The sequence below is a fragment of the Scatophagus argus genome, chromosome 10 (assembly GCF_020382885.2).
Source record: "Scatophagus argus isolate fScaArg1 chromosome 10, fScaArg1.pri, whole genome shotgun sequence".
Lineage (NCBI taxonomy): Eukaryota > Metazoa > Chordata > Actinopteri > Scatophagidae > Scatophagus > Scatophagus argus.
In genome coordinates, this window is record NC_058502.1 from 11134867 (window position 1) to 11153395 (window position 18529).

The following is an 18529-nucleotide window of genomic DNA, read 5'->3' on the forward strand; positions in this document are numbered from 1 at the left end:
GCTGACTGTTGATTTGATTGTTCTTTTACCCTGAAACAAATCAAGGGAGAACAAAGTATACTTACTGAGCATTTATTGAATTAACTTCAAATATCTGTACTTGAAATAATTCAAAGGGTTAGATGTAATCAGTTTCATCTCTATATTTAAATGCAAGTCTGAATTGAAACATTTCACCTTTAGCTTTTCAAGCACTTATTAAACTGCTGAAGTAAGGCACTATGCACACTATATTCCCGTTACCTTGCTGTCCATATCTCCTCTACCCTACTTTGATTTAAACTGTGCCACTGGCCTCCATGTCCTGCATTTCTCATTGACATGTTTTTCCAACTCCTCCACATGTCTGCATAAGCTCAGTCCACAGCATGGTGTAATTAAGCCTCTAAAGTGGCGGATTGCTACAGAGCACAAGCACTTCTGCCAGAAAAACACAGCGCAAAAAATACTGAGCAGCAATTTGTAATAATCCCCCCAGACATCCACTAAACCCAAACTATCAGTTTTGACATAATACAGAGGTTTAATCTGGGTATAAATCTATAAATCTCGTAACACAGGCTGGGGTAATCTCCCTCTGGCAGGCGTGCAAGGCGGCTGGACTGAGATGCTCCAACTGAAAAGTGCAGACCACTGGCTCCACAATCAGACAGTGTTCAGAGGTCACAGCGAGGTTGTCTCAAACAGTGGCACCATCTCAGCCAAGGAGGAGTTCATGAACCACAAGGTCTTATCATAAAACAGATACAACTTTTTGTCTAGTTAAATGTTCAATATATACATTTAGTAAAATGTTTGCTAAAAACACTATTAAAAGTTGTACAGTTGCAACGTTTCGTACTGGTATTTTACATTTCATCGTTGCAAAGTGATTTATAAACATCATTATCCTTCTGAAAGAGCTACTGTATCAGGGCGCCCTGGTAGCTCACCTGACAGAGTACACACACACACACACACACCATGCACCAAGGCTGAGTCCTTACAGCAGGGGTTTGACTGCAGCTTGGGCCCTTTGATGCAATAAAATCATTTAAAAAAACAATAAATAAATAAGCTACTGCATCAATCTTAAAACTCTACTGCAGTGTGTTCACCTTTATCTCTGACATGTTTCCTGACATAACTCTGCCTTTCACGGGGCAAATGCCTCTGAGCATCTATTCCTCTTCACTACAGCTGTAGAGCTACCTGTCCCATATTTCTTCTTCTGGAGTGAATCCTGTAGTTTATTCCCTCCCACAGGAGTTGCAGGATTCGGTGTCCTTCAAGCCCAGGCTGCAGCCTGGCTGTGAAACACACAGAGGTTAGTCATCAGATCTCCTGGGGCTGGTGTGGGTGGTAGCAACCTTGGGGACCTTGACCACAAAAACCATCGGGTCTTTGGCCTTGTTGCTGAACGCACGACGAATTGCATCCACTGCGTGCTGATGTGTCACTCCCTGCAGACTCTCGCCGTCCACAGACAGCAGTTCATACCCTGCCTGCAAATGCAAACACAGTAACAAAGGTAGAAAGCCTAACGTGCAAAACTCAAATATCTTTGTACATTTTCCTCCCTGTCTCTATCTCTTTTTTGCAGAAATCTGTCTCTTTCCAGAGCAACATTATAGACAGTTTCCCTAAAACTGCAGTGATCGTGTCCCTTAGTGGGAACCTGATTTATGCCAGAGAGAATTGGGGCTCTCCCGTTACTTTAATATATTCACACTGAAGGCCGTCACTAGTGCACATATAACATTTCCCTTTCAGCACAAGGTTGTTGAATAAAAGAACCCACACTGAATCATGTCCAAACACACACACGCTCACACACACACTGGATGGTTTTCTCACTGTTTCCTGCGGGATGCAGGAGAGAGCGGCAAAACTTTGGAGCCTCGAGGAGAGGAACTTCCTCTGATGTCAGCACCGTTTGCCGAGGATGCACCTGTCTCATGCGCTCAACCTCAGTGAAGGTTAGCAACACATAAGAGAGACACGCAAGGCCACCGGCCATTGTTGTATCTCCATGCATCACCTTTTTGTTCCCCTTTCCCTTTTCCTTTGCAGTCATTAGACACAAATAGATCTTTCTCTGTTCTGCACCAGGCCATTCTGCTTGTTTATCCTCACAGGTTTTCTTACAGCTCTTCACACAGTCTGGTGTTCACCAATAACATTATAGCCTTGTGTGAGAACAGTATCAAAAGATTTAGATCCATTTAACCAAAGAGGAGATTAAAGGTGCTTTTTCATTTTTGAAAAGTAATTTATTTGAATCAAATAGATCACAGCCTAATCTGCTGCATCCTCTTTGCAGCCATTTACGAGTGCATTCGTGAGGATTCCTCTTTCGTAGCCAATGGCCGTCACTTCATGATACAAAAATAACACGGTAAGACTGTACAGCTACTACATCCTGCACGGGAGGATCAGTGAATCCTTGATAATGTGGTTTATCAGGCCATAACAAATAAATTCAACAACATTACTTAGCTAAGGAGAGGAGAAGTGTTGATTCTGTGTAGTATTTATTGTTAGTGAAATCTCTATCAACAAATATATTCAAATATATATATAAATTAGGGTCCAGCTGCTCTGCATAATCAACAACAGTTTTCATAAGAGCTATTTCTACAAGTTTCAACGAAAACTGTTCACAGAATAAGAAAGTGTGTGAACCAAGTCTTTGGACACACAAGTCCACAGAGTGAAAAGGCAGGTTCATTCAGCTGACACATATCGCAGTATTTACAACACCCTCTCGCACAGCTACTTAAATCCAGGCACATGACACACTCATGTCCAGATTTCCAGTGGCAGAGTAATAAACGGGAAAGCATGTGTACGTACGACCACACAGAGAAAGACACAAGTCAACATTCTCCACTGATTATATGTTATCATCATCAAGGAAACAGGATGCATGTTAACACAAAGCTGAACTGGTCTCACTTCCTTCTGCAGAATGAGGGGGAGATAGTGGTGAGCCAGGGAGGCGATAGAGGTGAGTTGACATGTCTAGTTGTGAGGTGTGCAGCAGAGACAACAGACAACACAGATAACAACAGATAACCAGATGCTACCAGTGGGAATGAATCCAACTGACTGTGTTTTCCTTTAATGCCACCATGACATTGGTATTCATGGTTAGTAGTGAAATGTCTTGACTATTATAACTATTGGATAAACTACCATAAATTTCAAGTCAGACATCTATCCTCCCCTAGGAAGAACTGCAATAATTTTATCTTATTGTCTTTAAATGCTCCCATAATTTCATTTAGGACTAAACACTTGCAAAACTAATCACACTCCCATAGACTCAGCTGCGCGTTCTGTTTATTGCCAATTAGCAAATGATGCAAAACTAAGCTCATGAACTCATAGTAAACCCACTAAACATCAGCATGTTACCATTATGATTATGAAAATGATACATTTTCGTTGCTCTGTTATTAATTTTTTTTGCTTTTTCTTGATTTATATCTTCTGTTTCTTTACGTTCTTCTTGTTCCAAGACTGTGTACACAGCATGTGTCTGTCTATGTGGTGTTTGTGTGACCGTGAGTGCAGGCACTGGCGGGTTCAAGGACCGTAAGAAGAAAGTTCTTTGAATCTGAAAGGCTGTGCAGATACTGGATCCCCTCTATGTTTGACACTTTAATCAGGCATTAGGCTAACATGTGTCAGTTGATAGCTAGCTGTAAGGAAACACATGCAAATTAACCCCACACAAACACACTTATTTCTTATACGTTTTGATTCAGACTTGACACATAAATTTTCAGATATTTTAGTGTTGTCTGACCACTATCTATTTTTACAAAAGATCATTGTCTCTCTTTTAGAAGAGATAGTGATCAAGAATTAGCCTGTGGTTACCTGTAAAGAATGAGTGTGTGTATCATGTGTGTTTACGTGAACAAGGCCAAGATTACAGACAACTGTTAAGTTACTGTGCAACCAATATATTACCAATACATTAGCAGACTAGCACCTGTGTACCTCATCAATAATGGATGCAGTGTGCTACTTGAGATGGCCCTCCACTCATCTCCTCTTCACTACTCATTACACACCTTCAACCAACATGCATATAGCAAAACCAACCACAGGATGGATGGTCTGACAGGTACTTTCAATACACTCCATCCAGTTTGGACATCTAATGTGCTTTAAGATCAGAAGGATCAAAACAAACGTACATACTCAATATTACTTCGTTTGACTTGTTTACCATCTTCTCTCAGATTTTACTTCAAGGCTAATTGCAATTTTTCAATGTTTTTTTTCGCTCTTTGCCAGTCAGCTGACACCCATTTTTACCATGCACTGAGGTGTTTCTTCCTACCTCTGCTGTAACTCCTCACCTTCAGAGCCTCATTTGTAGATGCAGCTCCTCCTGGGAAGATTTTCTCTATCTTTATCATGGGCTGGACTCTGGACTCAATGCCTCCAGAAATACTAATACCTGTAAACATACGGGGATTGGTTGAAAATACCAGATTCCAGTATTCTAACTCATCTAACAGTGCATATACTCTCTTTGGTCTTTTTCAGCTCCCATTAAAGTGTCCCAAATTCCCAGATCAGTAGAAAGTGATGCCCTGACCTCTACTGGTCATGTAATGGATATGGGAAATCATCAAAATGGACAGCTTTACAACAATAATTTGTCCGTTTTTACTAGAAAAGCACATTGAACAAACAGATTAAGAATAGATTGTGAATAATAACATTTTAACTTTAGAATATCCTGAAAATACACTTAGTTTAAATTTAAAAGTGCTTAACACTGTGTTTCTGAGTGGTACTCACCCAGCGACTGCTTAGCCTTGGAGATGGTCAAAGTGTTGATTTCATACTCCTCAGCTGGCAGAATTGTTCTTCTTTTCACACCATTTTGTGAATATTCGTTTGGATCCTGACTGCTCCCTCTGGCTGTAGATGGACTCTTGTCTTTCTGGAGCTCAAACACATCAGCCAGGGGTGTCCTCCCCCATCGCTGCGAAGGAACACGTACGCTGACCTCTGTGTAGCCCTCCTGCCTGCTCAGTCTGCCATCTATGCTGTCAGGACTCGCCTCCCTTCTTGCTCTTCCACGGCTGTTCCTCACAGGCGACCTCCCTCGTTCAGGAGCCACATCTGATCGGTCAGATACCGACAACAAGGAGACCTCATCATACCTCGATGCCCCGTTCTCTCTTCTGTTTGGGGAGCGGTGGGGTTGGCGCCCACGTTGGGTGCTGTGTAGGGTTTCTAAGAGGATGGAGCTGTGGGTGGCTGAGGGGCTCAGGGAGTGGGAGCGCATGGTGGAGGAGGTGTAGTTGTCAACAGGTACATCCAGCAGAGGGACAAAGGCACGAGTTGGAGGCAAATGGCCTGACTGCTGGCTGGACAAACGTAATCTCTCCAACTCTTCAATCAGCTGACCCTGCTGCAGTGTGTCCTGGACCGGCTGGAGGTGGAACCCACCCCTGTAGTCTGCACAAGCATAAATACAAGAAATTCAGCAAAACTGAAAAACTCTGCACCACTCTGACCTCACCATTACTACTACTTCTAATATTACTACTACTTCTTACTCAACACTGCATGATTTTTTTTCCCTTTTTCCCCCTCTGGAGCCACGAAAAGCTTGGCAAACTATTGTTATTGCCACATGTGCTGTAGGACACCATAACCTGACCTCTAACTTTGGTAGGTAAAACATTGAGGATAAAACAAGCTCAATTTGTACCAAATGACCTTACAGTATTGTCATCACAAGGTTTACTTCCTCTCACTATAACAACAACAAGGTTCTACTGTATAAAGATGACATACTTGAATTTTTGATGTCAAGAAAACATCAGGACAAGATGATTTTGCACTTAGCTGCCTGAATGAGAAAATATGGATTGTATCATATTTTGATATACTGACATGTAAATGTTGGTTTAAAAGCATAGAGAATAAAAAAGGCTTAATTCTCAAAGATAACAGAAGCATGGTTTCATCACCTAAAATAAGGATACGACTAAGACAGATGTGTAAAATAAATGCTCTCCTGACCACTGAGGTCTGAATTTTGATATGTTACTGTCACTTTATATCTATAATTTCTTAGCACAGCAATAAAAAAAATCAGTGCAACAGGAGTGCGCCTGTGTCCTCTTTATTATTTGCTGAGGTTTATTTCACCGTTTTATTGTGAAGTCAGGGAGTCTGATATTCAACTGGACAAAAAAAGTCTTTAATTCTGCATCTCTTGCTTACACAGTACTGATAACTGAGTGATGCCCTTTCAGCTGTGCTCCGCTTTCACAACGCTGACCGCGTGATCCCTGACCTGTGACTTCAGAAAGTGAGATGGCTGCAGTAAGTCTAAAATGGGACTGTATTGATTGTGTCTCAGTAACTCTTGAATGACGAAAAGGCTAAAAGCATCTTTGTACTGTATTGTCAAAGTGTCACACTGGCCAAACAGGCAGGCCTCAGTCCTTTCTGTTGGCCGCAGAGATGTAACACAAGCCTCTGCTTCAGTGCAGGCATGGGAAACCTGAGATAGCATGGTGATGTGTGTGTGTGTATGAGTGTGTGTGTGATGACTGGGAGGTGGGTATGTATGTGCAGGATGACAGGGATGGGATATGGTCTGTGATGTAAGATGAGGCGGGAAAGACGTGAGGTGAGGAAGGAAAAGTAAGACCAGCAGGTTTAAGCCCCTCATGTGTCTCGTATTCCTCTGGGATTAGAGACAGGCCAGTACAGAGTCAGAAGAAAGAGGTGAGGAGTAGAAAGAGAAAGGGCGACAGGATTAGGAACGGAGAGATGCATCCCATGTACCTGGGACTGGGGTGATGAGGTGACGCCGCGGGGTTCCACTGCGAGGGGAGCGCAGAGCTGGAGAACGCACTGAGAAGAAATAAAAAACTACACATATAACAATGATTTTACAAAAATTTCTTTGCTTCTCTTTCTAACTTCAGTCTTACTCTTTTGTTTCTTTCGTGCAAACAGAAAATTGTGTATTTATGTCAAGCCGCATGAGTACCAGAGTGATTCTTGAGTATGTTGTACGCCTCCAGCTCAAAGGGCATGACCATGCTGTCAAACCGACCCAACTCAGTTGTAGGTATCAGCATTCTGCAGGAGGATGTGATCAGTCAGTCAGTTATATCAACGCACATGCACATCTGTGCATATACTATACTACGTATACTATATTCATCTCACCTTATTTCTCTTAGTAGTAGCAGTTTCTCTGGCCTGTCCAAGATTGCCAAAAGGGGGCGAACTAAATCCTCAATCACATTGTCAGACAAAAACTGAGGGAATATAATTTTTCACACAAAGATTAGTCGAGTAGAAGAAGAGCAACCAACTTGTGTAGCTGTCTTTACAGACAGGTCTAATTCAGATTGTAACAGTAAGGAGTAACTCTTTAACAACTGGTGTTAAAATCATAAAATCACAGACCAAAGGCAATATATTTATGTCAAATTGTCTCCAGACAAGAGAGCACATTTTCGTGATTAGGAGTTAGGCTGTCTTCTGATATGATGCATTTACACTGTGAATTTCCCCAGTGGGGGACTAATAAAGGCCTATCTTATCTTATTAAATATTTACTTTTCCAAGGACACCAGTACACTCCCCTGATTTCAGTCTTTGGTGTTTAATTGCTGCATTAACTGGTAAGTCGTATTGTGCTCTGACTGGTCTTTTACAGTGGAGGCAAAGTGCCAGTCAGATGACCCCCTAAAACTGGATGGAGTTTGAGTTGGCTCAAACGAAACAAGGAGATCAAACGTTAGTTGATATTTGATCCGAGCCATGAGTGATCGGCCAAATCTGTCTTTTGTCACAGCTGCTGCCAAACACATACATCACTGAAGAACAGACAGCGACACAGGGAACAATACTGCACACTTAAACCCATAAGTAGTCCAGCTGATTGTCATTCAGTGGGAGCTAAAAACAAACGAGTGTCACTGTGGTGTCAGAGACGGTCACGTCCGATCAGGAACTCACCCGTCGACAGTGTCTCATCACAGCAACCACCTCATCATGGATGAGCAGTTTCTTTGCCATGTCCTCCACGTGCTGCAGTGTCTCAGGTCGGGGCAGGACGATGCTGTCTTTAATCCCAGCACGGGATTCCCTCGGGGAGGTCAAGAGCTGGAAGGGACGACCTCGCGCCTTATCTAAGGAATTAATGTGAAAAATGAAATAAACAAGAATATCTGCAGATGGCATCATTACCCTATAAATATTACTGATCGCTGATTTCAACAATTTTCGAATCAAATTAAATTATTTAACACAGAAGTAAATCATTTCAAAATGTTAATTAGTTTGGCTTCAAGATACCAGCAGACGTAATGCTAAATTTTTGCTATGGTTGTAGCCAACCACATGGACAACATCACAAATACTGTTGTGGTCGTGAAAAACTGTCAGCACAAGTCTCTTTGCATATGGCATAACACTGCAAGCAAAGAACTTTGTCTTCTGCCCCAAGCTCTATAAATGAAATTTGCAGAAAACAATGTTCCTCAGATACAGCTTTTTATAATTATCCTTCCAGATGAACTGAAAGTTTTTATGAAAGTGTAGCTCTTAAATCAACAAAAAAATTAAAAAATGAGTCCAGTTCCACCTAGAGATAATTTTTTATGGGACAACGTGATTGTAATTTAGGTTTGTACCACACATCAATGGACCATCTTTCCATGCACACAAGGATACATTTGTGAAAAATGAAAAAAATGAACTAATCATACAAAATAAAGACAAAAACATAAGATGTTCATTCTAAAAGTCCAAAAATCTTCACAGAAAGGCTGTTCCAAAGCTGAATAATTTCAGATCTATGTGATATTTTTAGGTTCCCATCCCCTGTCACCACTGATGGCCAGAATTAAACTTAAGAAATCCAAGAAATGAGCAACATTCTCTGTGAGAACGGCCAAATGGCACAAGTATCAAACTGAGACAGGACACTATGTATTTTGGTTCCAGATCTCTGAATTGATGCCCATATCGCCTTGATTTATTCCAAGATTCAAATGTAATAAAAGAAGTGAAAGAAAAAGGCAATTTAATCAAACTCTTAGGTAACATTTTGCTTTGGAGGTTGCGTGGGGGCAGCTGTGGCCTAGAGGTTGGAGAAGCGGCTTGTGATTGGAGGGTCGCTGGTTCGATTCCCCCACTGGATGGGCAGGAAAAATTTGGGTGTGATTAATACGGAAAATGCTCCCCCTCCTCCTTTAGCCAGCTGATGTGCCCTTGAGCAAGGCACTTAACCCCCCAATATGCTCCCTGGGTGCTTGATGCTGCACACTGCTCCTGTGTGTGTTTCACTGCATGTAATTTGCCAGGTGTCGCATGTGTGTGTTCAACTAAGGATGGGTCAAATGCAGAAGTGTGTAATAAAGCTGATTCTTCTTCATAATATGTGCCAGGAAAGAAACTGCCCTGTGACAGCACCCTCACCTTCATCAGCATGATGAGATGGTGACTTGGAGCAGCCCTTGTCTTTACGGTCTTTCTTAAATAACAGGTTGACAAAGGTCTTAGAACGCTGCAGGCTGGGTTTGCCTTCTGCCGAGCGCTTCTCCTTCTGTTGCCTTTTCTTCTTTTGTCTGTCCTCTGAAGATGGGGAAAAGAGGGACAAAACAGTGTCCAGTCCCTCAGAATCATCATACATATGTAGTCAGGATAGATACATTTTTCCCAAACCAAATGTAATTACTGATTTTAACATATTTAACATTGTGCCTGATATCTGCTCAGACCCTCTAAATAACAAATAAGTAATAATAACAAGTAATCTAACTAAACAAACTCAACTTAATCTAAGTAATCAAAAGTGGGCAGTCACATGTCATCTCTGCTGTGGTTGTATCTTGTTCATACTAAAAACATCCAAAAGTGGTGTCAAACCACAGCAAGAACGGGATTTTCTGCATCTCTGCGTATGGTATTGAAAACATATTTCATTAGGCTGCTCCGTGCTTAACTGCTAGCCAGTAACAGTGGGTGATACACACTCTCCGCTATGAGTACAGACTGTTCATTTCTCTTCCAGTCAGATCCTCTGTTCACTGCAGTAAATCTGCCACTGTGGAAAGTAACACAGTAATACTGATGAATTGCAGCTACACCAAGCTGAACACACTCCCATCTATTGAGGACTCTACAGCAAAGTGCTCCAGCTTACATAACAAATGTCCAATAAGCCCTGGGCTTTGGCCCAAATCCCTGCCATGTCCTGGAGGTATAGATGAGCAGAATGAATTGAAAAGGAAAGGCTAATAACTCAAAAGCCCCACCAAGGCTTGGATGGCTATTTCTCCATATGCTTGTTCTAATTAATTTCTCAGTAAGGTACAACAAGAGAGAGTAGAGGGCAGTGATTCATTCTGAGTCTGCATTAACTTTGTGCTCTCTGACAAATTCTGTCTGGTGTTTAAATCAGCCACATGGAGCCTTGGATGTTCTTGTTTTCTTCCTGGATTGACAGAAGGATGAGGAGTCATTAAAGTGACTGATGCCCTGCAGAAGGTTCTCTGGAGGGTGTAAGGGATGGTCTCATTACACAGTGAATGCAAGTACTGTCACAAAAATCAGATAAAGAGGTGAACCTGACTGTGGTTGCAATACTCACTGGGCCCTAATTTTGGAAAGGTTTGTTTCTCAACTGAGATGAATGATGCTGCCACAGTAATCAACAACCACAACACAGAGTATACCTTGTATTGTTGTTGCTATGAATTGGAACTTGGTGATCCTCTGACTTTTCATCTACCATCATCATCAGGTCAAAATTTAACCAGTACTTTGAATTACGACCAACCATCTACATTGATTCATCTACCTCTAATCCAAAAAAAACTTATACTGCTTTAATTAATATTAAATCTAAATTTGCAAAACAACCTTACATCCACACTTTCACTCTCAGGTCTCACCTGACGCTGTGATGTGGCTCTGGGAACGTCTGATTGGCTTTCGTGGTCTGCTCAGGGCCATCAGCGCTGCAGTCTTAGGTGAGTGTTTTGCTACTTCCTGGTACCCCGATGAAAGCGTCCTCGTCCGCCCCAGCCCCCCTTCCTCAACTCCTACCATCTCCCATGGTCCCTCGCCTTTCCCACGTACGACTGTGTCCTTCAGCAGCACTGTGGTTCCCACAGTCCGGCTGGTTTCTGTGGCGACAAGGTTGCCAGGGTACAACCCATTAGGCGATGGGTGCTCTGGGAAGCTTGAAGGTTGGAGGTCAGTCTGTATGGCGGTGTCAGCAGTTCGCTCTGTGCTGTTTGGACGTCGATAGTGGTCCTCTGTGGAGATGGCGACGTCTACCATCTCAGAGCCAAAAACAGGAGGGAAAAGGACCTGGGAGAGACCACTGAGGGAGCTGAGGGGGGTGCTGGAGGACAATGAGGAGGCGGATGAGTTGGAGTCTGAACTTTGGTAGGATGGCGCAGGAACCCCATTGGCCACTGTGGAAGACAGTTCATAATTAGAATGAAGTATGGGGATTAGCATGTGTTTAAAATGTCACTGTGCAACCTTATGAAACTAATATATTTGTGCAAAAGACACACAAAAACTGCCAGATTGCACAGTGAAACAGATTTGCACAGAGTTTCATTTCCTTATTTTGCTTGTGTGCTTTGTTCGGATCTTGACCCAGAGGTGAGGTCGTGCTCTGTTCCAGATGAATGAGCTGCCTTTCAGTACACTGGATTAATCCCTGGCTGCATTCAGAAGTACTCATATCAAACTGAAAAACAAGGAATTTGAGTCCTGTGAAGAAACTTAGTATAAGCAGGACACATGTTCCTTTTTTATGTCAGTGTTCAAAGAAGACTCCAACAAGTGACTTTGCAAACAGAAATGAGAATGAAAAACTCCGTCGTCATTATTTTGTCTGCAGTATTTAGTTTAATGCAGGTAATTCTTTTCACACCACTATTTAAGTCATCATCTCTTTTAAAACTCTTCTTGAACACTATCACTAACTTCTAAAATCATATTTTGTGAGAAACACACTTGTGGAATAGTTAACATACATTTGTCGAGCCAGCCATATTCTGCCACCATCTCCTTGTATGCAGGGTATCTCCCTGCTTCCTGTTGACGTGCAAAAACACAAAATATTCAGAAAGAACATAAATGCTTAAACTAGAAATTTCACATGATTTTACCCTTAACGCTAGTGACCCTCAATGCTAGTGAAGTAAGTAGACAGTAAAATGTAAACTTGAAATGTCCGTCTCAAACTTCATGGCGATCCATCTACTAATTGTTGATATATCTCACACATAACCACAAACATGAACTTTAAGAGGAGGATCATTCATTAGGATTTATTGTCATCATTGGGCACCATTAATGTCTATACATAATTTAATGGCAGCCCATCCACCAAACTGGAGTGGCTAACTGATTGACAGACAGACATTTTCATACCCAAAACACATTCATTTCTCAGTGTCAGATCTACAGATTGAGCTCTTTTAGATATCTTCAGTAGCAACAAAACCTAGAAAAACTGTCGACTCCTTTTAGGCTTCTACTATCTAACTTAAAGTTAATTAATGCACTGTATGTCACATATGTTACATCAGTGTTAGTTTTAGTAAATATTTACAGCACACATCCATGTTATTTTATGTGAAAAAGGTGCATGTAAATATATTATGGGTCACCATGAAGTAAAAAACTCAATATTATTGATGCAGATGTTTACAAAGGTTTGGAAACTACTGCTCTATGCAAAGTTTTGTTTTCCAGAGGGGAGGCAATTTGCTTTTTGAACTAGTTTTTGATAGCCCCTCAAATCGATTGTAAGGGATTGTTTCAGTAATACACAGCTTGAGGTCGAAGAGAAGACAATCAAGGTTACATCTACAATTTTCCACCAGGTGTAACAAAGTTTACTAACTAAAATTAACCCTGGTCCACTACATGTGACTCTGACCCACAAATGGCTCTCATACAGCACAGAAGGAAGACATAAAATTAGGCTTTCTGGTGATTATAACCTGATCCCTGACTGCCTTTGAATAATGAACGTCGGCCCTGGCTGTTTCTCACACATGGAACCTGAGATCAGGGGGGTAAAATGAGCATGCAGCAACGTTAGTGAGCTGAGAAAGCTCACATACACACTTAAACACATTGTGCAACACCCACATGCCCATTAATACACACAAAAACAATTCCACTATCTAAAAATGACACAGGTTAAGTGGAGCGACCTCACACACATACATGCATACACAGAGACACATGAGGAATTCAGTGGCTGTAAGCCAGCTGTATGCTCTGCTGTGCTCCCCTCCTGAGAGGAGCTGCCATTATTTAACCTTCTCTGTCAGTTCACCATTACACATCATACACACTCATTTGATCTATTTTGCCTATTAATACAAAACAAACCGTTCATTAGTGGAGCTTTAAATTTGACCTCAAGTTTATCTCACCCTGATGGTCAACATGACATGAGTGTGGCTCTTTAGGACCTCGACTGCACTGCTGTGGGTGATGTCATCAAAGCTGACCCCATTGGCTGCGAGGATTTGATCGCCCATTTTGATGCCATGCTGTTCTGCAAGACCACCTGGGTCCAACCTGAAGACAAAATTTATGGCGATATCCAGATACATACAAACACAGGAGACCTGAACTGTGGACACTTGCGGTATATGGCCATACATGATTTGTATATCAACACTTTTATATATTTTTTTTATATCATAGATTTGATTATAATATTCTTAATTTATTCACTATTTATTTGACTTTATTTAATCAAACTCAATTTTTGTTCTGGATGCTGTGGTGCTGTGTTAAACACTAGCATCTTCATTTGTCTTGTTCACAGTGCGAACTCATTAAAGCAGTTTTTTGAACAACTTTTGTTTCTGTGGCAATGAACTCAACACAGCCTGATAAATGACGCCTGGTTGCTTTGATCTCGTGCAAAATCAGAAGAAACAAAAGTGTGAATGAGATCACAGTGTGATGTTTAATTCCTGTGGGAAGATTCAGTTCTCATTTGCCCCTTCATCTTTCCTGTTCAAGGACTCTTAAGCAGGGTGGGTTGAACCTGCATTCTGCCACGTGCACACACACTGCACCACCCTGAATAATTTTATTTATCCAACACCGATGGCCTCTTTTAGGCGTCAAACAAAAAACATTAGATGAATGTGTTTTAAACTACACTTGGTTCATACTTAGAAACATAAATTCCCAGTCCAAACTCTTTGCCTCCTCTGATGTTGAAGCCCAGACAGTAGTCATCTGAGGTGGTGAAGAGATGGACGATCCTGCGGAGAGCGCTGTCTGAACTGGCCTCTGATGGTGTGCGGCCACTCTCCTCCACCACCATTCGCCGGTGAATTAGATCGACCCTACACACACACACACACATATGCAAAAAAAAATCATACATGCACAAGAGAAAACACTCACATGCTGCTTTCTGTTTCTCCTCTGAGCTCAAGCCTGTCAGTATCGGTTAATCAAATAGCCATAAAGGTCACAGTAGTAATCCATCCACTGCTGCCACATGAAACCAAGATACAGTGTGTCCAAAAGGAAAGATAACCAGTGTGAGGTGCAGTCAAGTGACAAGACCTACCAAAACAAGAGCCATGTAAAGGTCATTGGTGGTAATAACAAGGTTGTGGTCCATATATACAGTCATAATATACAGTTACTGTTTAGTACATTTGTTAAATAAACCACACAGTGTAAATATTTAATTGTAGATTAGATGTAGGACAACATTTTTGGCACCCTTTTTCATACTGACACAACCTGTACAAGGCAGCACCTCGGCAACGTTGGACTCACCATGTGGTCTTTTCCTTGGAGTAGCGGATGCCAGGGATCTTTCCCACCCGTCTCACCACCATCCTCAGCCTGTTGTTGCCCGTCAGGACCTTCACAGCGCTGCTCATGGTGATGCTCTCCAAGCTGACCCCATTCACCTCCACCAGCTTATCACCAACAGTCAGCCCAGCTTGTGCTGCAAACACAGGTGGAACTCAGCGTGATGCACGAGAGTAAATGCCACATGGAAACAGAAGACTGCCTGCCCAGATGTAAACACACTGAAAAATAAGCTTGCCATCACAGTGAAACACACACACTTCATCCTAACCTGCAGAGCTGTCATCCTCCACCTTGCTGACAAATATGCCGAGTCCATGTTCAGAGCCCCCACGGACACTGAAACCCAGACGCCCATCTGGACTCTTATCTACTGTCACTGTGTGAATGTCCTCACTGTCGTCCCCTCCTGCAAACACAAAAAATCACAAAACACGGTGACAGCCAACTACTGAGTGGATTTGGGCAGACATGAAAAAAAAATTACATCTAAAAAATCAAAACTGATTGAAAATTTGTAGAACTTCTTGATAAACAATATAGAAAGTTTTCTACAAATCCATTTCATCAATTACTGTGGGTAGAGTACTGAAACATTAAGATGTTTGCAAAGATGTTGCATTAATATTTAATATGATCTTAAGTCACTGAGACATTCATGCGTACCTGTGTTGTATCTACTAGGGATGCAACTAAACTAAAATGATTATTTTCATCATCAATTAATCTGCTATTTATTTCTCTTAATTAGCTGATGAATTGGTTCATCTATAAATGTAGGAAAACAATGAAAAATGTCCATCACAAGTTACCAGTGTTTCATATTGTTTGTTTCATCTGCTTATGAGTATAAAACCCAAAGATATTCAGATAACTTTCATGGAAACTGAGAAAACCAGCAAAAATTACATTTGAGGAACCACAACTACTGCATTATATTGGTATTTTTACTTACTATCAGAATTGTTGCTGATTAATTCTCTGCTGATTGACTGATAATTAATCAAATAATCATGCCAGCTCTTGTACCTACAGTATATTGTATTAATGGGGGCAGCCGTGGCCTAGTGGTTTGAGAAGCGGCTTGTGACTGAGGGTCACTGGTCCACCCTGAACTGGTGTGGTGGAGTGATTGATCAATGCCCCCCATTCCATTAATTGGCTGATGTGCTCTTGAGCAAGGTGCTTAACACCCACCCCCAATTGCTCCCTGGGCACCTGACATGGCAGCCCATTGCTCCTGTGTGTTTCACTGCACATTGCATGTGTGTGTGTGTTTCAATCAGTGATGGGTTAAATGCAGAGGAAGAATTTCGGTGTATGTAAAAAATACACTGACAAAATGAAGTTTGAAGTTTTTTTGGTTTTTTTAATAATCAGATACAGATTTTTCTCTAAACTCTAATCCAAACTTGGCCTTGCTACCAGTGGCACCATGTGTGTGTTGCCATGTCAACAGAGGACACTGTTGTGTCCTAAACTCACCATCAACGGGTGCATTGATGAGAATGACCCGTCCCATTGGTGAGGAGGACCTGCGTCTGTGCTGGTGGTGCTGTCTCTGTATCATGTAGCGTGTGGTTCTGTGGGAACCCCCAGGGTTCCCCCCTCCATTTGTCATCTCCCTCCAGCCAGAGGGGTGAGGGGAGCGAGCCATGCTATGTGTCTGGCAGTTCTTCCCTTAGTCATCCAGACAGGAGGAGATCTGGGGTCTGCTGTCAAGATGGATGAGGTGCAGCCTGGGGTCTGTGGAAGGGACGTGGGGGACAGGTGTAGCAGGGAAGTGGATTTTCTTGCACCTGCTGGTCCAGACTAGATGATAAAACATTGAAGTTGGTCCCCACTGGAGCAGGCAACTTATGAAGCTGTAGGTAACATCCCTGATCTTCACTGAAACCAATGTCACACTATAAACAAAACTTGATAAAAAATCTAAGATCCACAGGGAGGAATATGAAATAGAAAAACTGAGCTAACAACCATACACTCCTTTAAAAATGGTGGTGCAAAATAGCATTCCATGACTGAAATGAAATCCTAATTTTCCTTGCTCGTTCAAGAAGCTGGTATAATCCACTTGTTTTCTGTGGCTTCTGGATCCATCTCCATCGAGCCTATGGTTCCTGTTTCCCACCTGCTTCCGCTGAGAGGCTGCCGGCCTGTCTGCAGAGAAGTCAGCAGTGCATGGTGATTCCCCTCGGGTCATGTTTAATTAAATGGATATCTGCTGAGAAAAGAATATGCTGCGATGAGTAATGCGCTCTCAGAGGTTTCAAACGGGATAATAAAACTTCCTCATTTGACTCAGTTACGACCTATAACCCGGGATCTTGAACACAATGAAATAAAAATGTCATATATTTAACGTGCTCTCTTTGAATTTCACTGCTGCTCAATCAGCACCATGGACAGCGTCTAAGAGACAGGAAACAAGTGGCTTAGTTTTGGAACAGTTGATCATCAACTATTCACAAATTTAACTACTGCCCTACTTGTTGACATTGTCGGTCAACTTTAACGCGTCTTGCTTCAGTCCAAAGATGTTCCTGCTGATACCTTGCATCGTGAAACGCTACAAATCGCCCGTGAAACACTTATAACACCATGACACTGCGTTTAAACCAATCAAAGTGTGACATGAGCGTTACCTGCTGTGTCCATGTTGTGCCGCATGAACTCGGACAGGCGCTCACTTGTCCGCCTCACTGACGCATTATCGGACACATCCGGAGTATTAAGTGCCACCTCATTTGTTCTCCTAGCGACCATTATTGTCTTAGGAGGTGTAAGCCTTTTACATAAGCCCCTGCAGCTGTGCGGTCATTAGCGCTGGACTGGGTGATGATTAAGTGCACTAATTGCACTAACATAACACCGACTCGAGTCTTCTCTCAAGCCACATGCTGTTTGTCCTCGGGTAAAACCGTGTTATAAATGTGGTAATAAAGCCCATATTTTTCAGTAAAACTGCAGAGACGTGTGTGTGTGTGTGTGTGTGTGTGTGGAAAAATCGAGCTGAGAATCTCCCTGGCTGCCTTCATCATGCCCCTGAGATGGGTAAACAACCCCACCCGGTGGTCAGCGGTTGTTTAATTACAACATCTATGTAGCTATCTAATTAACTGGTCAATAAATAGATGAAATCAATATAAACATTGACTTTGAGCATGTTTTTTAGGAGGTCTGGTTCATTTTTTTCTATTTATCTGCTTGTTGATTAGTGTAAATATAGTGAAACATAGAATCTTATTTCTCCAAAATAATTAATTTAACATTTTAAGACTTCCTATCGTGAAAAGAAAAGAAAAACTCTTATTTCATAGCACATTTTGGAAAGGAATATATTATAAATGTCAGTAAAAATGAGAGGATTGCAGTAGCTGCATGCTGTGACCTAAATTATACATATTCCTCTAGCACAACATAATTATTCGAAATCATAATTATGTTTTTGCCGTATTTTAGCCATCTAAATTCCGTTCTCTGATAACTCTCAGAAATTCTTGGAGGTAGAAAACGTCCTAGAGGCAGTCAGCTTCTAACCAATCATGCATTGTCTACCTCATACGCCCAGGAGTTTCCAGCCTGTCCCCCATGACGAGCGCCGCCCACTCCCTGGTGCTGCTTTCAAAGGCTTCTGTGAAGCTCTGAC

The 18529-nt window shown here is 41.9% G+C and overlaps 1 protein-coding gene across 1 annotated transcript; it reads right to left on the reverse strand.

Moving 5' to 3' along the window:
• Nucleotides 1-41: 41 nt before the first annotated feature.
• On the reverse strand, nucleotides 42-18336 carry LOC124065896 (PDZ domain-containing protein 7-like). Its single transcript, XM_046401789.1, has 16 exons — nucleotides 17526-18336; nucleotides 16363-17101; nucleotides 15149-15286; nucleotides 14839-15013; nucleotides 14217-14393; nucleotides 13461-13608; nucleotides 12045-12105; nucleotides 10944-11471; nucleotides 9466-9621; nucleotides 8002-8174; nucleotides 7204-7295; nucleotides 7022-7113; nucleotides 6814-6882; nucleotides 4804-5469; nucleotides 4356-4456; nucleotides 42-1484 (listed from the first exon to the last, which is right to left on the reverse strand). Exons 2-16 carry the CDS (start codon nucleotides 16532-16534, stop codon nucleotides 1308-1310), a joined length of 2925 nt encoding a protein of 974 aa, XP_046257745.1. The 5' UTR covers nucleotides 16535-17101; nucleotides 17526-18336; the 3' UTR covers nucleotides 42-1307.
• Between the last annotated feature and the right edge of the window lie 193 nt (nucleotides 18337-18529).